The sequence below is a fragment of the Babylonia areolata genome, chromosome 32, assembly GCF_041734735.1.
Source record: "Babylonia areolata isolate BAREFJ2019XMU chromosome 32, ASM4173473v1, whole genome shotgun sequence".
Lineage (NCBI taxonomy): Eukaryota > Metazoa > Mollusca > Gastropoda > Neogastropoda > Buccinidae > Babylonia > Babylonia areolata.
The window spans coordinates 16,153,063-16,168,493 of NC_134907.1; the positions used below are offsets into that span (position 1 = coordinate 16,153,063).

A 15,431-nucleotide genomic window follows, 5' to 3' on the forward strand; every position below is an offset into this window, starting at 1 on the left:
CAGAAAAGTAACGATGAAATTTTAAACACAAATGTAAGAGACATAAAAGACAGCAAATCAGGCGACGGGTAATAGGGATATGGACAGATAGACACATTATGTGAAAGACAGAGAGAGGGAGAGACAGAGGGGAGAGAGAGACAGAGACAGATAGACAGACAGACAGAGATGTAAAGATATGTCGGCGTGGGGAAGAAAAAAAAAGAGTTGGGTGAAGGTGGTTCACAATTTGTAATACATGTAAGTATATAGAATCGTAGACGTGACCAGACTAGAGTTTGATTTCGTTTGTTTGTCCACTGTAAAGAGAAAATCTCTGAAAGCAATATTCTATGACGTGATAGGTTATCAACTGATTGACGCATTTCGACATTGTTTGTAAGGATTGTCAGTGACAATTTTGTACCAGATTTTCGGTCTGGCTTTCGGCACACATGTACTGTCCAAGTTTCTCTTTGAATGTTGTGGTGGAAAAGGGTTCTTTGAGGTGTTTGGGAAGATTGTTCTAGCAGTGCGTGCCGCAATATGCCAAACTCGATTTATAAAGGTCTATTCTTGGCTTGGGTAGAGTAAGAGTCGCATTTCGGGAGTCAGGGTTGCGAGTTTCATAGCAGGCAATGGTTTGGTGTAGATAAGTAGAGCATTTACCGAATATAATTTTAAGCATAAGTACGCACTTATTCAATATTAGGTGCTTTGTCAAGGAAAGAGGTGCTGGCAGTTGATATTGATGACTGCGTGTGTTTCGTAAAACACCATTGAGGTGTTTTACAGCACGTCTGTGTACAGAATCTAGTTTTTTCATGTGCACTTCGCTGCAGTTGTCCCAAACGTTTGAAACGTAATTAATTCTAGACATGATGTGAGAATGGAAAAAGAAATAGGAAGCCTCTGGACTGACGACATGTTTTAAACGGGATAATAGGTAAACATTTTTTGCAACTGACCTCGATAAAGAACTGATATGTGCCTCCCATTTTAGCTGGTTGTCAGTAACGACACCAAGGTGTCGATGTTCTGTAATTTGTTCAATAGCTTGGCCATTGATTGACAAAGCGAGCGGATTTAAGCCACGCTGGTGCTTTTGGCGAGTGGCTACAATCATACTCTTTGTTTTTTTTCTGGGTTAAGGAGCATATTATTTTCTGTACACCAGTTGGATACTTCGGTTAGGCTGGTTTGTAATCTGTCATTAATGTGCTCTAAATTTACTCCGTTTGTATGAAGAGAAGAGTCATCTGCAAACATGTCGCATGATACTGCAGATGAGGAGATACATAATGGAAGATCATTGATATAAAGGTTGAACAATAAGGGGCCAAGCATAGAGCCTTGGGGAATGCCCATTTTAGTTATTCCCACATTCGAAAAAGTCCCGTTTACTAATACACTCTGTTTTCTTTCTTTTAAGTATGACTCAAAAAATTTGACAGAATTTGTATCAAGCTGATAAACCCGTAGCTTTTCAAGAAGTATTCGATGGTTAACGAGATCAAATGCTTTCTTCAAATCTAGAAATACAATTCTGTTGATTTTTTTGTCATTTATAGCTGTGAGCAGTTTATCTAAGAGACTGGTGAGGGCTGTCTGACAGGAGTGTTTTGGGCGAAACCCTGACTGATTTTGATGAAGCAAGTTGTGCCGGTCAAGATATTGCAAAAGGTGCTTGAGGGAGATGGAGGGTGTGTGTGTGAGAGAGAGGGGGAGGATGAGAGAGAGAGGTGGGTGAGAGAGAGAGAAGGGGGTGAGAGAGAGAGGGGTGAGAGAGAGAGAGGGGGGGTGAGAGAAAGAGAGAGGGGTGAGAGAGAGAAGGGGTGAGAGAGAGAGGGGTGAAAGAGAGAGGGGGTAAGGGAGAGAGAGGGGGTGAGAGAGACATACAGAGAGAGAGACAGAGAGAGAGAAAGGGGTGTGAGAGAGAGAGAGACAAAGAAAGAGAGGGGTGAGAGAGAGAGAGACAGAGAGAAACAAGCGCACCCCCTCCCCCCGAAAGCAAAGAATGGCTGCTTACATGACGGGGTAAAACAGTCATACACGTAAAATCCCACTCGTGTACTACGAGTTGCAGCCCACGAAAGAAGAAGAAGAATCTGTTTCTAGGCAGCATACATAACCACATCGCTCTTGCCAGGCCTTCAGCACAAGCTTATAATTATTCATATAATTATATACTATTTGTTATTCATATATATGTATTTGTATTTCTTTTTATTACAACAGATTTCTCTGTGTGAAATTCGGGCTGCTCTCCCCATGGAAAGCGCGTCGCTATACTACAGCGCCACCTATTTTTTTGTATTTTTTCCTGTGTGCAGTTTTTTTGTTTTTTTTTTTGTTGTTTTTCTATCGAAGTGGATTTTACTACAATATTTTGCCAGGAACAACCCTTGTGTTGCCGTGGGTTCTTTTATCTGCGCTAAGTGCATGCTGCACACGGGACCTCGGTTTATCGTCTCATCCGAATGACTAGCGTCCAGACCACCACTCAAGGTCTAGTGGAGGGGGAGAAAATATCGGCGGCTGAGCCGTGATTCGAACCAGCGCGCTCAGATTCTCTCGCTTCCTAGGCGGACGCGTCACCTCTTGGCCATCACTCCACTATATATGTTTCTGCGTGTGTGTGTGTGTGTGTGTGTGTGTGTGTGTGTGTGTCAATTCTTTCACAGAATTTTGCCAGCGAACAACACACTTGTTGCCACGGGTGTCGCACTCTCACAGAGCCTCGGTTTATCGATCTCATCCGAATGATGAGACGCTCAGCTTCATGAATTTTCCAAGTCAAACTTGGGAGATAGGGCGGGCGAGAGAGCAGGATTCAAACCCACAGACCCTCACGGACACTTCAGTGGCAGATGAGCGTCTTAACCATTCTACCACCTTCCTCCTACAGCAGCACGCTTCAGTCAGACACAAGCCAGTTGCTGTCAGTTTCGGCGACTGTCGTCCAGACTGGAGAAAACTGATATTGATTCAATAATCCGGATTCACGCTGCTGGTATTATTGAAGAGTTAATCGTTCCCTGGACTAGCCATCCGTCTCAACACGAGAAAACTCTTCCCCCGCACGCCCCGTCCAACCCCCACCCCCACCCCCACATGTGAGTGTGTGTTTACCGATAACGAGGCCTGTGGGGAGAAGCCATATGGGCGACACTTTGCGGAAGCCTGACCCAAGCATTTTACACCCGATGCGCTTGTCAGACTCTACACCACTGGTGTTCGGTTGAATGCTGCGTGTGTGTTGTTCTGGTTATAGGTAGATTGAGTCATGTGGATGCTTGTATGTGGTATACATGGCCTATCCTCGGTCAGAGGAGAGACCAGGCTTCCAGAGCGCTTCACAAAACACAGTGTCTTTTGCACAACAGGCTGCCTTACCTGGGAAGAACCGGCTGAGGACTGCCTTTTAGGAGCTCGTCATTCGTTTCCTGCGTCATTTAATCGGGCTCAAGTGTGTGTGTGTCTGTGTCTGTGTGTGTGTGTCTGTGTCTGTGTGTCTGTGTCTGTGTGCGTGTTTGGATTTATGTTTGTATTTATGTGTGTGTGTTGGCGCGCATGTGTTGTATTTGTGGCGTGTATGTGATTGTGTATGTTTGTATGTGTATGTCTGAATTTGTATGTGTTCCTGCATTTGTGTGTGTGTGTGTGTGTGTGTGTGCGTGTGCGTGTTTGCATTGGTGTTTCTGTTTGTATGTGTATGCATGTATGTGTGTTTGTCTGTATGCATGTATGTCCTTTTGTCTGAATGTGTATGTGTTTTTGTGTTTGTGTGTGTGCGTTTTGTGTGTGTGTGTGTGTGTGTGTCTGAGTCTGTGTGTGTGTGTTTTTTTTGTGTGTCTGTGTGTGTGTCTGTGTCTGTGTCTGTGTGTCTCTGTGTGTGTCTGTTTGTGTGTGTGTGTGTTGTCGTTGTTGCTATTAATGTGTGTTCGCGCGTGTGCATGCCAACTTTCATATGCGCGCGCGCACGTGTGTGTGTGTGTGTGTGTGTGTGCGTGTGTGTTTGTGTATGCGTGTGTGTATGCATGTGTGTCTGTATACAGCCAACTCATTCACCCTTTCTCAATTATCATTAAAAAAAAAACCCGTACACACTTGTTTTGTTGTTTTTTTTTTCTCTCTTTTATTTGCGGTTCTGTTATACTTCAGCTTTGTTTCCAGCTCGTTCCACATTAAAGGACAGACAAGAACTAGACGGGACAAACGATGAGATTCAGAGAACACTTTTTTTTTTTTTTTTTTTTTTTCAGACACGTGGTTCCCACTTTTTATTTTCAAATATTTTGTCGTCGTCGTTGTCGCTGCTGTTGTTGTTGTTGTTGTTGTAGATGTTGTCGATCAAGTTACAAATCGCTTCACGTCACATCCTGATTGAGAAGAAGAAGAAGAAGAGTTCCACTCGCTTTGCAGAAATTATTCATCTCTCTGCTTTCTAACTTCGTGCTTCAATGAACTAAACCCTCCCACCCACCCCTTCCCCACTCACAATTCAGTAGTGGGTTATGGGGTGGGGGCGGGGGGTATGTTGATAAGTGATAAAAGAAATCTATAACCCTACACAAGCATTACAACCGCACAAAAATACCTGCAAGGGTGATAGATTTTGTTGTTGTTGTTGTTATTGACATTGCTGTTGTTGGGGCTTTTTTTTTTTCTTTCAAATCATTTTCCCCCTCTGGATTATAATTTTTTTCGGGTGCATAAAGGTGTTTTTTTTCTCTCAGAGATTATGACATAAGTTCCGGTAGGCGAACGGAAGTGACGTTTTGCTAGCTGGCGACGATGTTGTTGTTGTTGTTTTATACGATCATGTTGAGCTTGGCTTCCTGTTTCTCGGCCTCAGGGGAGCCCAAGGGAAGCACGTAGTCCAGGGGGGTTGGGCAGAAGGCCTGGCATCTGCAGGTGGTCGGGATCCTCATGGCAATCCACTGGTACCTGTCGGAGTACACAAATTCAAAATGAGGCAGTGGATGGAGGGATGGGAGGTTGGGGATGTGGAGAGTGGGGCTACCTGTCGGAGTACACTAATTCAAAATGAGGCAGTGGATGGAGGGATGGGAGTTTGGGGATGTAGGGGGTGGAGGTACCTGTCGAAGTACGCGAATTCAAAATGAGCCAGTGGATAGAGGGAGGGAGGGAGGTTGCTGTTTGTAGGGAGGGTATGGTGGTTGAGGGATTGGAGATGTGGGGAGTGGCGGTACCTGTCGGAGTACACGAATTCAAAATGAGCCAGTGGATGGAGGGATGGATGGATGGAGGTGGTTGTTTGGGGAGGGTATGGCGGTTGAGGGATTGGGGATGTGGGGAGTGGAGATACCTGTCGGAATACATGAATTCCAAATGAGCCAGTGGGTAGAATGGAGGGAGGTGGTTGTTTGGGAAGGGAATGGTGGTTGAGGGATTGGGGATGTGGGGAGTGAGAGTACCAGTCGGAGTACACGAATTCAAAATGAACCAGTGGATGGATGGAGGTGGTTGTTTGGGAAGGGTATGGTGTTTGGGGGATTGGGGATGTGGGTAGTGGAGGGTTGTGGAAGGGGGGGGTCAATGGGGAAGAAGTTAGGTGATGTTGAAGGTAATTGGGTTTAGGCCTGGAAGCAAACAAAAGAATTACTTCTCTCTCTCTCTCTCTCTCTCTCTCTCTCTCTCTCTCTCTCTCTGCGCGCGCGCGTGTGTGTGTGTTTAGATAGGAACCACAGAAGTGAAAATTGTTTAATCAGATTTGAAGGTTTTTAAAACTTTCTGAATGAAAAGCTTGAAACGGTGACTAGTTTTTTGTTCTTTTTTTCTTACCCTTGACTTGAAGTGGACGCTAACGTGGCGATAGCCTTGAGATAGCATTTTAAGGGGTCGGCGAGGCTCTGTGTTGTCCGTATGTCCTGTGTGGCTTGTTCGGGGTTAAATTAGACCATGCCAGTCTTGAATAAAAGCTACTTTGTGTTTTCACATTCCGTTTGTCATTGCTGCTGTGTGCACATGATCGATATAAGGACAGGCCCGGCGCTTCCTTTTTGAGGGGCTGTCTGGGTTTGTTCCAATGTGCCTTTTGTTTACCAGTGTGCTAGCTGAATCGGTAGCGTAAGCAGCGTTGACTTGGAGTTGTGTACCTTGTGGATGGGGAGAGTTGCCACCCATTGCTATTTGTTTGATTTGAATTAAGCAGGAAGTCCGTTGTTATTACCTGTCGGAGTACATGATGTGCGGGCAGTAGGCGATGACGTTGACGGTGTGGTAGTCAGACTCGACACATCGTCCTACCACTGGGCAGTCTTCGGCCAGCAGACAGGAGCAGCATCTGTGGACACACACACACACACACACACACACACACACACACACACACACATCGTTTTGTGAAAACCTATAGCAACACACACACACACACACACACACACACACACACACACACACACAAAGTAAAAAAAGAGAAATGAAGAGAACCAACCCCCATCCCCCAACCCCCCCCCCCCCAACCCCTCTCCCCCCTCACACACACACACACACACACACACACACACACACACACACACACGAGAAGAGAGAAGAAGTCACACACACACACACACACACACACACACACACACACACACACACACACAAAGAGATGAAAGAAGAGATAAGAAAATAAGAAAAGACACCCCCACGCCCTCAATCCCCCCCCTCCCTCCCCCCCCCTCACCCCACACACACACACAACACAACAGAAAAGGAAAAAAAAGAGAACAAGTATCAGTATCAGTAGCTCAAGGAGGCTGTCACTGCGTTCGGACAAATCCATACACTCTACACCACAGAGATGCCTGACCAGAGAGAACAACAAGTCGATGTCGAAAAAACCGATTCTCACGTGCAGCGTCTGTAAACGTAGAGGACCTCGGGCCACACGACCCAGCACACACCTCCAGCGAACTTGACGTACTGCAGAATGATGTCAGAGAAGGTGCACTCGTGAAGGGGGAAGTCACAGCATCGGTGGTAGCTATAGGCACCAACACACACACACGCACACACACACACACACACACACACACACATGCATACACAACACACACACATACATGCATACACACACACACGCACGCACGTACATCCAAAATCAGAAAAAGTGGAAAGAAGTGAGATAATGAATAAATGGGGTTAAAAAGCACAAATGTGTGCACTTACACACTTACACGCGCACATATATACATCCGTGTACACTCATGCACGCACGCACGCACGCACACACACACACACACACACACACACACACACACAGGGAGAAAGGAAATGATGAGTGACACAAGTTCACAGCTGGGCCAACAGCAAAATGAGAGCTGTATCATCAATGATTTCTCCATTGCAACGGGAAATCATTTACAGCTTAGTCTTTTGTGAAGGACTAAGACTCTCAAATTGGGAGGCAAAAATTGCACTGGCTCTTAGTGCTGCAGCCTTGGTGGCTAGCTAGTTGGCCTTAGGGAATGATCCCAACGCCGACCGTCCTAAAACCCTCTTGGCCGAGAGAGTGGGGACGTAACTTTGGGCAAGACACTCTCCACTATAATCAAATTCTAGCCCAGATAGTCGGGACAGCAGTTTACCTCCTCTGCTGTTCTGGTGGTCATGGTTGGACACAACTACCATACATAAAGAGCAGGATAGAAATTACCAGGTGTCGTTAAATTGGGCGGTAGGGACACCTTGTTTTTACTATTATCATTGTTATTAGTTCGGTGGGTTATGGAAACAAGAACATACCCAATATGCAAACCCCCGAAATCATGGCGGGGTAAAAACATACACGTAAAAGCCCACTCGTGTACATACGAGTGAACGTGGGAGCTGCAGCTCACGAACGAAGAAGACGAGTTGGTAGTAGTAGTTGTAGAAGTAGTAGTAGTAGTAGATCTATCATTTATCATATAGAACAGGAAAGAAATCACCGGGCGGAGCCCTCACAAGGGGTGGAAGAGCTTGAAGCCGTTAGTGTCGTTGAGCGGCAGGGACACCTTCCATGGCAAGTCCACCTCGTTCAGTCTCTCCTGGATCTCCGGGAGGGCGTAGCCAGCGTCCTTCATGACCCGGTCACTGTCAACAAGGTCAAAAGGTTAAACGTTGATATCAGGTCAAGGGCCATCATGACCTAGTGAGTCCACGTCTGGCGGCTCCAGTCAAGGAAAGTTGGGTCACTGTAAACAAGGGTAAAAGGGTATGGTTGAGGGTCAAGGGCCATAGTCAGCGTCCTTCATGACCAAGTCACTGTCAACAAGGTCAAAAGGTACATTAAGGGTTACTGGTCAAGGGCGTGGGTCAAAAGGTCTAAGGTTAAAAGGTTACAGGTGACAGGTTTCAGGGGTGGGGGGGGGGTTAAGGATTCAGACTAACATAAGGGGACAGGGGTGTAGAGAAGCTGGGAATCGAACCCAGACCCTCACGTCACATAGAACAAAAAGGATGGAGACTCACATGAGGGGGATGTACAGAGGCTCTCTAACGTCGGTCAGGTTCCTGAAGGCAGCCACATCGGAGTTCTCCGGTGGGCAAATTCCGGCGTAGTAGTAGTACTGGGCGTTGGCGGCATAGGCCAGCGCAAGAACCTGCACGAGGATAACAACAACGACAATAACCATGATGATAATAATAATAATAATAATAATAATAATAATCAGTACGTTCATAAGGCACTATTCAAACCTCTCAAAGCAATTTACACACACACACACACACACACACACACATACATACATACAAACGTACAAACATAATTAATAACAATTATGATAATAATGATAATAATAATAATAATAATATGGTGCTTTCAAACCACGTAAAACGCTTTACACTAAGGCACACACACACACACACACACACACACACACACACACACACACACACACACACACACACACACACATAGGCATTCACACACACATTAACACTAACACTAACACAACAACAACGACAATAACGACAATGATTATGTTGATGGTGATGAAATGGGTGGGGATAACAACGACGATTGTGACAATGATTTACACTGTTGAACAGAAACATGAATTTTGATAAAAAAAATTTAAAATGTATGGATGAAATCGTGACTTTGGTATGCTGGTTAGAAAATTATGATGGCGAGGATGATTATGATGATGACGACGACAAAATGCCGGCCATGGAAATGATGATGATGATGATCTTCATTGTTAATAGAATCAGGAATGGAAACTCGGTAGATAATGACACTGGCAGTGATGGCGGGAATGAAAAGGAAGGAAAAACATGACGACGATAATAATGATGATGATGATAAGGAATAACAACAAGAAGAACAACAAAAGCAAGAACAGGAACTAGAAGGAGGAGGATGAGTAGGGGGGGGGGAGGAAGATAAGAAGGAAGAGGAAGGTAAGAAAAATCACCTATGCAGCCAATGAAACGCTGGCCACGTTGGAATGAAATGAGCCAACTGAATCTTGTCGCAACCGGTGTTTGTGGTTTGGGGCGGGCTACAAATGATTCCAAAATAACCGCGATACAAAAAGAGCTATGGCCATGGATGTCTTCTAATGATAGGGAGAGTTAATGTAATAAAAGTAACGCAACTAGACTCGTTTTGCAGTCTAATCGATGGAGTATTTTACAGTCGCCAGTCTGGGACTTATTACAAATAACTGCGCCTGTCGAATATTTCATTACAGTTGTTGAATGAACTGTCGTGCATTAAAACATACGAAATGGTGTACAGATGTGCTTTCGGGGGGAAAAAAAAACAAGAAAAAAAAAACTTTACACTTGCGCATCGAGACTTTACTGCCTGTGAAAGACTTTACAACTGTGCCAGTGGAAGACTTTATACCTCCTCATATGGAATATTTTACAACTGCTAATAATGAATGTGTTGATCGACACTTGGGTTAGCATTCTATCCATTAGCAGAGCGGTGGACCTGAAAAACATTGCAAAACTAGAGCATGGTTTACGCCAGTTTTGTGCAAGCGAACTGAGCAAGAACATAAATAAGCTGCAAGTAAAAAAAAAACAAAAAAAACTTGCTTCAGCTGCATTGCATGATGTAACTCGAACGCTCGGCTTATATCACAGACTGACATAAGCTTACAGTTGGGCCAACTGCAAAGAGAGAGCTGTTTAATCAGTGGTTTTTCCACTGCAATGGGGATTCATTCACAGCTAAGTCTTTTTGTGAATGACTACGACTCTGAAATTAGGAGGCAAGATTGCATTGGCTCTTAGTGCTGCAGCCTTGGGAGGCTAGCTGGCCTTTGGGAACCATCCCGACGCCAACTGTCCTGAAACCCTCTTGGCCGAGAGAGTAGGGATGGGATGTAACTTGGGAAAGACACTCTCCACTATAATCAAATTCTAGCCCAGATAGCCAGCCAGGACAGCAGTTACCTCCTCTGCTGTTCTGGTGATCATAGTCGGACACGACTATCATACGTTAAGACATGATGTAACAATCTGACGAGATAATTGTGAATTATTCTGGGGGGCATCTTGTCGGAGAGAAAAGAGCATAAAAGACCAGAATCACGAGGACGCACAGGGTCTATGGACAGTTGCCCAGGAGGACTTCTGGTCGCAATTCCGATGGGACTCCTGGTAGCGGCTTTAGTGGGACTGATGGTCGCAGGTTGAGTTGCAACTTCAGTGGGACTCTTGGTCGCAGGTTCAGTCGCAGCTTCTGTGGGACTGACGGTCGCAGGTCCTGTAGGAGGTTCGGGGCACCCTTCCTCCCACCCCGGCACGTCCTTGTGCCGCTGGTTCTCGTCCTTGAGGTAGCTGATCAGAGGCCCGAAGTACTGGAGCAAAGCCTTGGCGCTCATCCTGGTGGTCCCGGTGATGGCCTTGAAGGGCTCCGTCCACACCTGGGATGCACCCCTGGACAGCACGTCACGCAGGATGTCGCCAGCCGCCGTGGAGTTGTAGACGTCGCACGTGTGCAACGGGCCTTCGTGTCCGGCGGCTTGACACAGGGCCTGGTGGAACTGGAACTGGATGACCATGCTGACGAAGTAGCGGACGTAGGGAACGTTGAAGGGGACGTGGAGCTTGGCCCCCGGGTCGAAGTCCTCCTCTGTGCGTTTCACGGGCGGCGACACGCCCTGGATACCGCAGCGGAGCTCCCACCAGGCATGGTTGTATGTCTCCTGGGGGGTGTCCCCGCGGAACACTGCGTAGCGCCACAGGTCTACGAGGTAGCCGAAAGGCACGAAGGCGATCTTGTCCAGAGCGATGGACATCAGGAAGTTGAGGTCCGCCTCCTTGTCCTCCACGAGACTGGGCAGCAGACCGATCTGATGCAGGTGCCTCGGGTTCAGCACTGACAGCGAGATCAGCTCCCCCACGGCCTCGTGGAATCCAGGATTGGCTCCGCCCTTGAAGACGTCGGGTTGGTGATTGTAGAGCAGGAAGTACTCCACGTGCCCCATCTCGTGGTGAGCCACGCCGAAGTGGTACGTGTTCAGCTCCGTGCACTGCTTGATCCGGAAGTCCACCCCGTTGTGGAAGTCCCAGGCGCTAGCGCCGCAGACGATCTGTCGATCCGTGGGCTTCTCCAGCACGGACTTGTCCCAGAACGCCTGCGGCATTGGTTCCAGGCCGAGGGAGAGGAAGAAGTCCTCCGCGACCTCAAAGATCCTCCTGGCTGTGTAGTTCTGTCGGACCAGCTCCCCGGTGATGTTCAGAAAGGGTTTGTTGGGAAAGGGCGCCAGTAGGGCGATCAGGTTGACCCAGGACTGTGCCCACATGTCGCCCAGGATGTGAGCAGGGATGTGACCGGAGGAAGGGAACAGCTCTTCCTGGTACACCGTTTTCAGACGTCTCCGGACAAAAGCGTGCAGTTCCTGGTAAAAAGGCTTCAGCTCTTCGAACAACTCTGCGACGTCTTCCTCGAACGTGTCAGACTCGTACTTCGACCTCCAGAAATCCCCAGTGTCTTCGTAACCCAGTGTCTGCACGCCCTCGTTGCTGAGGGCGACGAACTCGGCAAAGAGCTGCTTCATCTTCTTCCCTGTCTCGTCACGCCAGCCGATCCACAGCTCTCGGAGCAAGGTCTCGTTCCGGGAAGTGTCGAACACGTGGGTGATGTCCGGTTCCAAAGGGAGGCACTTGTCTTCCTCCTCTTCCAGACACACGGTGGCCGTGCTGTAGATGGTGGTCATGTTGGCCAGCAGTTCGTTCATCCGCTCCAACTTGGTCACGTTCTTCAAGGCCTCAGGGCCGATGTCCTTGATGAATTCGAAAATCCGCTGCGTGAGTGGGTCAAAGCCGATGGTGTTGAACTGTGCTGCCTGGCTGGACATGTTCTTTCTCCACATGGCCATTCTCAGCTTGGCCTTTCCGGCGGCCTGCTGGTTCTCCCTGGTGATGTGGTGTGGAAGTTCCAGAAGGCTTCCAAGAAAGCGGGGACCTCCACTTTGGCCTCTCGTTCATATTGGTCCAGGAATTGCTGGGCCTGCGTTATGTTGCTGTTGGTGCCTTCTGCCGCTTTTGCTGCTCGCTCCATCACCACTATCATCACTATCAGCTGCAGCAGCAGCTGCAGCAGTCCACGTGACATACAAGGTGACGTCATGGCTGGAACAGTCACAGTTTAGGAGCGATGTGGAGGGTGCGGTGACTTCTTTGTTCGTGAGCTGCAGCTCCCACGTTCACTCGTGTGTACACGAGTGAGCTTTTACCTGTATGGCTGGTCTTGTTTACCCCCCGCCATACAGGCAGCCATACTCCGTTTTCAGGGGTGTGCATGCTGGGTATGTTCTTGTTTCCATAACCCATCGAAAGCTGACATGGATTACAGGATCTTTAACGTGCGTATTTGATCTTTTGCTTGCGTGGACACACGACGAGGGGTCAGGCACAAGCAGGTCTGCACATAATTATGTTGACTCCACCTTTCACACACCAGGAGCCGTTACCTAGAGATATATAGAGAGACAGACAGGGAGAGAGGGGGGAGACATAGAGACAGAGATATATACAGAGACAGACAGAGAGAAAGAGAGACGGGGGGGAGACAGAGAGAGACACAGAGAGATATATAGACACACATACACACACACACCACACACACACACACACACACACACACACACACAGGGACATAGAGACACAGAGAGATATATACAGAGATATATACAGAGACAGACAGAGAGAGAGGGGAGACACAGAGATATATACAGAGACAGACACAGAGAGAGAGGGGGAGAGACATAGACAGAGAGATATATACAGAGACAGACAGACAGACAGAGAGAGAGGGGGGAGACAGAGAGAGACACAGAGAGATATATACAGAGACAGACAGACAGAGAGAGAGGGGGGAGACAGAGAGAGACACAGAGATATATACATACAGAGACAAACAGAGAGAGGCGGGGAGACAGAGAGAGAGACAGAGATATATACAGACAGACAGAGGGGGGGAGACATAGAGAGAGACAGAGATGTATAGAGACAGACACAGAGAGAGGGGAGAGACATAGAGACACAGAGAGATATGTACAGCGACAGACAGAGAAAGAGAGAGAGGAAGGGGGAGACATAGAGACACAGAGATAAATACAGAGACAGACACAGAGAGAGGGGGAGGGGGTATAGAAAGAGACACAGAGATATATACAGAGACAGACAGAGACAGAGAGAGAGAGGGTGGGGTTGGGGGCAGAAACAGGAAGGACAGACAGACAGAGGTGTAAGGACGAGAAAGGAACAAACAAACAAACAAAAAACACAAAAAAGTAAGGGAGATGAATCGGAGAGAAGGAATGAGTAACAGAAAGTGATGGCCCCTTCCCTCAATTCAGTCCAAGCTGTGAGAATAACAACTTTTTTTTTTTAAGGCACAGTCAAAATTCTGCACAAAAGCCTACATCACAGTGAAAATTCAACGCAAATGAGAAAAACAAGGCAAGACGTTGGTGGGGCTGAAAATGTGAATGTGTTTTTGGAAAGAAAGACAATACACAGAAATTTGGAACCCACACAGAGAGAGAGAGAGAGAGAGAGAGAGAGAGACGGGGGGGTTGTGGGAGGGGGGTAAGTAAAGTAAACTGCGCAATTCAACTCAAACCCATGAACAGTGCTAGCTGAGAAATTGTCATGAACACGAAAGAGTAAGCAAAAAGACAGACCCCATGAGGGCTGTAGTGTGTCCTTTAACCCTTTCACCGCCAAGCTCGCATTTATGCACAGGCGTGGTAGAGGACCCATATCACTGAAAGGTGACCATTCATGCGTCTGTTATCCATGAACCTACTGCTCGTAATGTTCGGTGGTAGGATAGGCCATATTTTCTATACATCGCATGGGGAATCCCCAACTATTCTTAGCCACAATATTTTCTGTGTTTATAGCACAAGGGAATTTTGTACTCTAAATTGACAGGCAGTGAAAGAGTTAATAAGAAAGGGAATAAAGAAATCCTGAACAAAAGGGCAGAAAAGGAAAGTCAACAGAACGACATGAAAGCGACAAGAAATGGAAAACAGAGGACAAAAGAAATCCAAGAGATCACATGACGACTGAATACCGGAAAGACATAATATAAAGGAAAAGAAAGAAAAAGAAAGAAAGAGAAAAGACAGTTTGAAAAGACAAAGATCAAGAAAAAAATTTAGAAAAATGAAAGAAGACAAAGAGAAAAAAAAAAGACATAGAAAACGACTGAATACCGAGAAAGAACATACATTACAAAAATCGACAGAAAGTGAAGGGAATAAAAGGGAAAAGGAAACAAAGAAAAAGAAAGACAAAGAAAAGAACATATCTAAAAGAATATACCAACAACACAAAAAACACACAAGATCTAAAACCAAACAAGAAAACAGCCAAATACCGAGAGAGAGAAAAAACAGAAAAAAAACAATTCATAGCACTCGAGGTAAAAAAAAAAAAAAAAAAAAAAAAAAGAATTTTGTAAAGAGAGGAAAACCTTAATCCCAGAAAAAAGAAAGGTTGAAACAACAAAACGAAATATAAACAGGGAGAGTCACTCGAAGAAAAAAGAAGAAGAAAAAGAGGAGGAGGAAGAAGAAGAAGAAAGATAAGACAGACACACACACACACACAAAGACTTTTTACCGCAAGGCATTGGTACAACATGATTGCGACTGATCCTTTTGTGGTCTCAGGAGGGAACCTGACTGGCCCTTGTCAAACCACTGGCCTTATATAGGCAGGTTTTGCTTACGTGGCTCCGTCACACATACCCCCACCCCCACCCCCAACCCTACCCACCCATCCCCAACCACCACCACTACCCCTTTCCCTTCCCCCCCCCCCCCCCCCCTCCCCCCCCCACCTGTGATCTCTCTATGGGCGTGGTTTGCATAATGTGATGATGACATGTGTCAATAGAAGGGGATGGGGAGGGGTGGGGGGGGGAGGGAGAAGAGAAGATCGAAGTGTCAGGGGATGTTTGATGGTTGACGGGATTT

At 46.7% G+C, this 15,431-nt stretch overlaps 1 protein-coding gene and 1 pseudogene across 1 annotated transcript; both read right to left on the bottom strand.

Annotated features, from left to right (window-relative positions):
• Nucleotides 1-4,089: 4,089 nt before the first annotated feature.
• On the bottom strand, nucleotides 4,090-15,209 carry LOC143276687 (uncharacterized). The gene is made up of 6 exons (XM_076581323.1): nucleotides 15,076-15,209; nucleotides 8,443-8,573; nucleotides 7,936-8,064; nucleotides 6,842-6,973; nucleotides 6,176-6,289; nucleotides 4,090-4,929 (listed from the first exon to the last, which is right to left on the bottom strand). The coding sequence occupies exons 1-6, from the start codon at nucleotides 15,094-15,096 to the stop codon at nucleotides 4,794-4,796; spliced, it is 663 nt and encodes a 220-aa protein (XP_076437438.1). The 5' UTR covers nucleotides 15,097-15,209; the 3' UTR covers nucleotides 4,090-4,793.
• LOC143276393 (angiotensin-converting enzyme pseudogene) lies at nucleotides 9,903-12,649 on the bottom strand (annotated as a pseudogene).
• Nucleotides 15,210-15,431: the final 222 nt, after the last annotated feature.

Excerpts from the sequence above, each read along its gene's own strand:
- LOC143276687 (XM_076581323.1), bottom strand. The coding sequence starts at position 15,096 with ATGTTGTACCAATGCCTTGCG. Across the intron at positions 8,065-8,442 it reads CCTCTGTACATCCCCCTCAT|TGACCGGGTCATGAAGGACG; the intron begins GTGAGTCTCCAT and ends CCTTGTTGACAG. Across the intron at positions 4,930-6,175 it reads CACATCATGTACTCCGACAG|GTACCAGTGGATTGCCATGA; the intron begins GTAATAACAACG and ends GTACTCCGACAG.